Source organism: Lipotes vexillifer, unplaced genomic scaffold, assembly GCF_000442215.2.
Source record: "Lipotes vexillifer unplaced genomic scaffold, Lipotes_vexillifer_v1.1 scaffold657, whole genome shotgun sequence".
In the NCBI taxonomy this organism is placed as follows: Eukaryota; Metazoa; Chordata; class Mammalia; order Artiodactyla; family Lipotidae; genus Lipotes; species Lipotes vexillifer.
The window spans coordinates 819,568-824,172 of record NW_006774518.1 but is presented as its reverse complement, the minus strand read 5'-3'; the positions used below and the strand labels follow the sequence as shown (position 1 = coordinate 824,172).

The 4,605-nt window shown below is 50.1% G+C and overlaps 1 protein-coding gene across 1 annotated transcript; it reads right to left on the bottom strand.

Annotated features, from left to right (window-relative positions):
- Positions 1-148: 148 nt before the first annotated feature.
- On the bottom strand, positions 149-4,605 carry ZFP57 (ZFP57 zinc finger protein). Its single transcript, XM_007449260.1, has 5 exons — positions 4,261-4,605; positions 3,674-3,800; positions 3,122-3,226; positions 991-2,073; positions 149-186 (listed from the first exon to the last, which is right to left on the bottom strand). The coding sequence occupies exons 1-5, from the start codon at positions 4,603-4,605 to the stop codon at positions 149-151; spliced, it is 1,698 nt and encodes a 565-aa protein (XP_007449322.1).

Sequence of the window (4,605 nt, the reverse complement as noted above, 5' to 3'; positions counted from 1 at the left end):
GAATGCTCTGAATTCCAAATAGGATCAACTTCTCTTCTGTCATCTACTTTGTCTCTCCCTTTCCCCAGCTCCTTCCTTCCTCTCCCCCTTTATGCTGCCCACATATTTCTACTCCTTGGTCTATCTTCCATCTGGAAGCCCTCTCTGGTTACAGCCAGGCAGCTGCTCTTCTCTCCATCAGAGGTGCTGCACAGTAACACAGACAAGAGGGTCTCTGCCATGAACTGGAGACCAGGAACCTCCTCACTGCAAATTATAGCACACCAACTTTGCAAATGGTGGTCGTTTCTTCCAAGATCTCAGCCCTGCTGGGAAGGAGCAGGAAAAGTCCAAAATATCCAAGACAGTGCCAAGTGACCTGCAGAGTGAGGACATGGGGAGCCCGAACCAAAAATAGGAGATGGGGAGAAACCCGCAAAACACTGGCCAGAGCTCCATCTTGCCCCAGGCAGCCTACCGAGGTGCCAGGGGAGCAAGGGGTGAGAACTGGGCCACACACCTGCTTTAAAACACCTCCCTTCTATATCTGGCCCAGATGGGTCCCTTACACTCTCTCCCCCACTCATCCTTTTTCTCCCATCTTCATACCTATTGGAGTGTCCACTGTTGTCTTCAACAACTACTACTTGATGGTCTGTCAGACACAGAGAAACAAGCTGGGTGCTAATTAATAATACTACAAGTTTCCACGTGCCACCTCTTGTCCCTTTTCCTTTCTGTATTTCCTTCATTATTCCTTCACCTCTCTCTTCCTCTACCCCAGTCTCCTTACCCTGGAGGTTAGCCCTCAGGAAAACCAAACAGAGAAAGACCTTGGGTGGAAAGGCCATTTATTTACATTCCAAGACCTTCACTGCCTTATCTGCTTTCTTTCCTCTGCTGCCTTCTCCCCTCCCTTCCTTCCCTCTCCTGAGGGTATGGATCCAAGAGAAAGATCCATCTCCTCCCCTGCCACAGTGGGCTCATCGGGAAAGAAGCCAAGCGACTGACCCAAGATCGCCCAGCATTTATGGGGACTGCCCAGGCAGAGCCCCTTGCCCCTGTAGCCCCCCCAGTGACCCAAAAGGTCCTCTTTCTCCCCAAAGCAGACGTCGCAGATAGGGCAACAGTAGAGCTTCTGCTTCCAGTGAGTCTGCTGGTGCCTGACCAGCCCAGAGAATAAAGTGAAGGACTTGCCGCAGTGGAAGCAGCGGTTGGACTGTTCTGTGAAGTGGGCCTTCTGGTGGCTGGAGAGACAGCTTTTCTTGCTAAAAGTCAAGGGACAATGAGGGCAAGAGAAGACCTTGAGTCTTGAAGGCTTTCCTGGGTGAGAGCTGGACTTGGTATCCAGGCAGGCAGTTCTCGTGTTGGCTGCCTGGGTCCTGGTCACAGGCTCTGCAGTTTTAACGACTGGGTGCTGAGCCTTCCCAGTGACTACCTGGTTCTTGGTTGCAGGTGCTGGGCTCCTGTCTATAGATGGCTGGGTCTGAGCCTCGGGACTGGTGGTTTTAAATGAGGGTCCTTGGGTCCCGGCCACTGGTGCATTGTTTGCAGTTGCCAGCCCCTGGAATCCAGCTGGAATCTTCAGGATATGCTTCTGGTTTCCAGCCTCCAGCTCCTGGCCTTGGTGTATCTTCTGGTGGCGTTTGAGCTCAGACTGGTCCCGAAAGCACTTCCCACAGAAGGGACACGAGTGGGGCCGGTAACCCAGATGGACACGGCGGTGACGGCTCAGTCCAGAAGCATCACAGTAGGTCTTGTCACAGAGCGAGCAGCAGAAGGGCCTCTCCCCAAGGTGCTTGCGCCGGTGGTAGCTGAGGTCCTTGGGGTTCAGGAAGGACTTCCCGCACTGGCCGCAGCTGTGAACAAACTGGTGGTTGTAGAGGCTGGAGCGCTTGCTGAAGCACCTGCCACAGGTATGGCAGGTAAAGGGTGGCCCAGCCCAGGATGCTGGGAACACTGGTGTCCTGTCCAGGGACCCAGCTGCAGCAGAGGATGGGCCTGCCCTTCTGCAAGCAAGGGAGACCTTCTTGTCATCGCTGCTTCCCTCATCTCCCAAACTCTGACTCTGTTCTTGAAGTTCCTCTCTCTTGCCTCCTGTAGGGAATGAGGAAGAACAGTGAGATTCACCATGGCAACCCCAACACAAGCTCTCAGTCCAAGCTGCTTCCCCTCTTTCTGCCCTCCCTCTCCCACCTGACGTTCACGCTCACTCTTAGACCTCAGAGGCCAGAGATAAGAATACACTTTGGGGTTTTCCAATTAAAAGCAAATAAAAATTTAACTGGAATCTTCCAAAAATATCAGAGATCAAAATTTTAACCACATTTCTTGAAATCCATTTCCTTTCATTTTTTTTTTAAATTGAAGTATAGTTGATTTACCATGTGTTAATTCCTCTCATTTTCAATTTTGCTCGTACTCTCAGACACCCCAGATACCTACAGGTGACCTCATAATATATCATGCAAATTGGGACACTTGAATGACGGGAGATGCCATTAACAATCAAGCTAGGATGAGAAGCATAAACCAGGACTGTCCTGGCAAACCAGGATTGTGGTCAGCTCAGACTTAAATTTCTCTCAAGTCCTTATTCTACTCTTAAGAACAAGTCTCCCCTGCTCCAACTCAGCATCAAGCTCATCTCCTTTCCCTTTCTTTTCTTTTGGAAAGGACTCTAAAAAATTTACTTATTTATTTTGGCTGCGCCAGATCTTGGTTGCAGCATGTGGGATCTTTTAGTTGCGGCACGCGTGTGGGATCTAGTTCCCGACCCAGGGATCAAACTCGGGCCCCCTGCATTGGGAGCATGGAGTCTTACCCACTGGACCACCAGGGAAGTCCCGGAAAGGACTTTTTAATCAAGGCGGTATCACTGACATAAGCAACTGACATGAAATCTCTCCATCTCTAGAAACTGAAGATATTCATTTGTCCTGAATGGCTTAAATACTCATCTTCTTGAAGCCAGGAGACTTGAGCAGATGATGTCAAGGTTTCTTCCAGCTCCACGTCTGACCAGGCAGGAAGGATGCAGGCTCAGGGCGGGTATGCAGACCCCGATCCTCTTAGTCATTTCCATCCTCCCAAGGCATGTCCTGGGTTCTTTTCACCCTCCTCTCTCCTTTGCAATTCTTACCTGAATGAAGGCCTTCTCCGTTTGGGGGACGGAGACCTGCTCTCCACTGTTTCTCTTCTTGTTCAAACTTGGCGATCAGGTCTGGATTAGACAGAAAGATTCTGACTGGGGAGTGGGAAGGAGAGGAAGAGTTGAAGTCCCAGGCTCGGCCCCTTCACACCTGATGGGGACAACAGGCTACCTTCTTCCGTTATCTTTGGTTTAAGAGCCATAATCTGGGACACTTAGGTGCAGGTAGGAGACCAGCAAAAGGCCAGCTCTTAACAAAGTGCCTGGTATATAATAGGAGTGACTCAGTAAATACTAGCTGGATGAATAGGCAGATCTGCATACTTTGAGAACATTATCATCATGTCACAAGCCTTATCTTTGCCTTCATGCAAGCTTTCATTTCTTCTTTCACCCTGAGCCTAGAAACCCAGATCTTGCATACCTGGAACGTATAGAACCAAGGATCAGTGAAGCTAATTGTGAGCTCATCTACCTGCCCAGGGAAACATGATGTCCCAGAGGCCTGGGACAGAGGCCTTGTGAGGAACCCCAGCCTCTTACCCACAGACATCAGGTTTCTGAAGGTCTCTGACATAACGTCCTGGTAGAGGACCCTCTGACTGGCGTCTAGACATTCCCACTCTTCCTGGTTGAAATTCACTGCCACATCCTCAGAGGTGACTGGCTTCTGGAAGAACAGGAGAGATTCAGAGAGTCTGTATATAGACAGACAGACATCCAGTCTCAAGATTCAGACAACTAAGAGAAAAAGAAAAACATGGAAGGAAGGGATAAATAGGAAAAGACAAGTACAAAGCCAGCAGCTTTAATGTACAGACAGGAAAGGAAGGATGGAGAGGAGGGAAGAACAATGTGGGGGGAGAAAGGAGGGGTATATACTGAATATTAAGTAGGAAGAACGCAAAGGAAAAAGGGTGCCACTCTGATGAATTTCAGCAAGTACTCCTTGAAGGATGCCAGGGTGGTGTGGAGTCTGAAAAAAAGTCCTTGAAACCCCTTCTCCTGGGTGCTGTTCAGCTTGGAACACTCTTGAGATTCCATTTGTTCTGTAGACAGGATAATGGATGAAAGAGCTCCTGGAGTCCAGGACCCAGCCCCTCCCTCTGTCTCTCGCTTGGTCTCCTCACCTTCACCCACGCCTTCCACCAGCATTCTCCCTTCACGGCTTCCTGCAGGGCCTCCTCATCCACCTGAGGGAGCAACTTCTGTACAGGTTCAATTGGCTTCAGCAGGTCAAACACCACCTCTTCCCTGATGTCTCTTTCTAGCTTTATCCACTCCTGGTCTGGCCCCCAAGGCTGACTGGGCTCCTTCCTGGGGCTATCTACCTCCCAGTGACTGAGCAGATGGAGACTCTTTGAAAAGGCCCCAGGGTTTGATGTGGCCTCCAGGGGCAAAGGTATCTGCTCCAGGGGGCTGTCTTCCTTTTTTGTCCTGCTGTCCAAATTCTCCTCTTTCACAACTGAGAACAT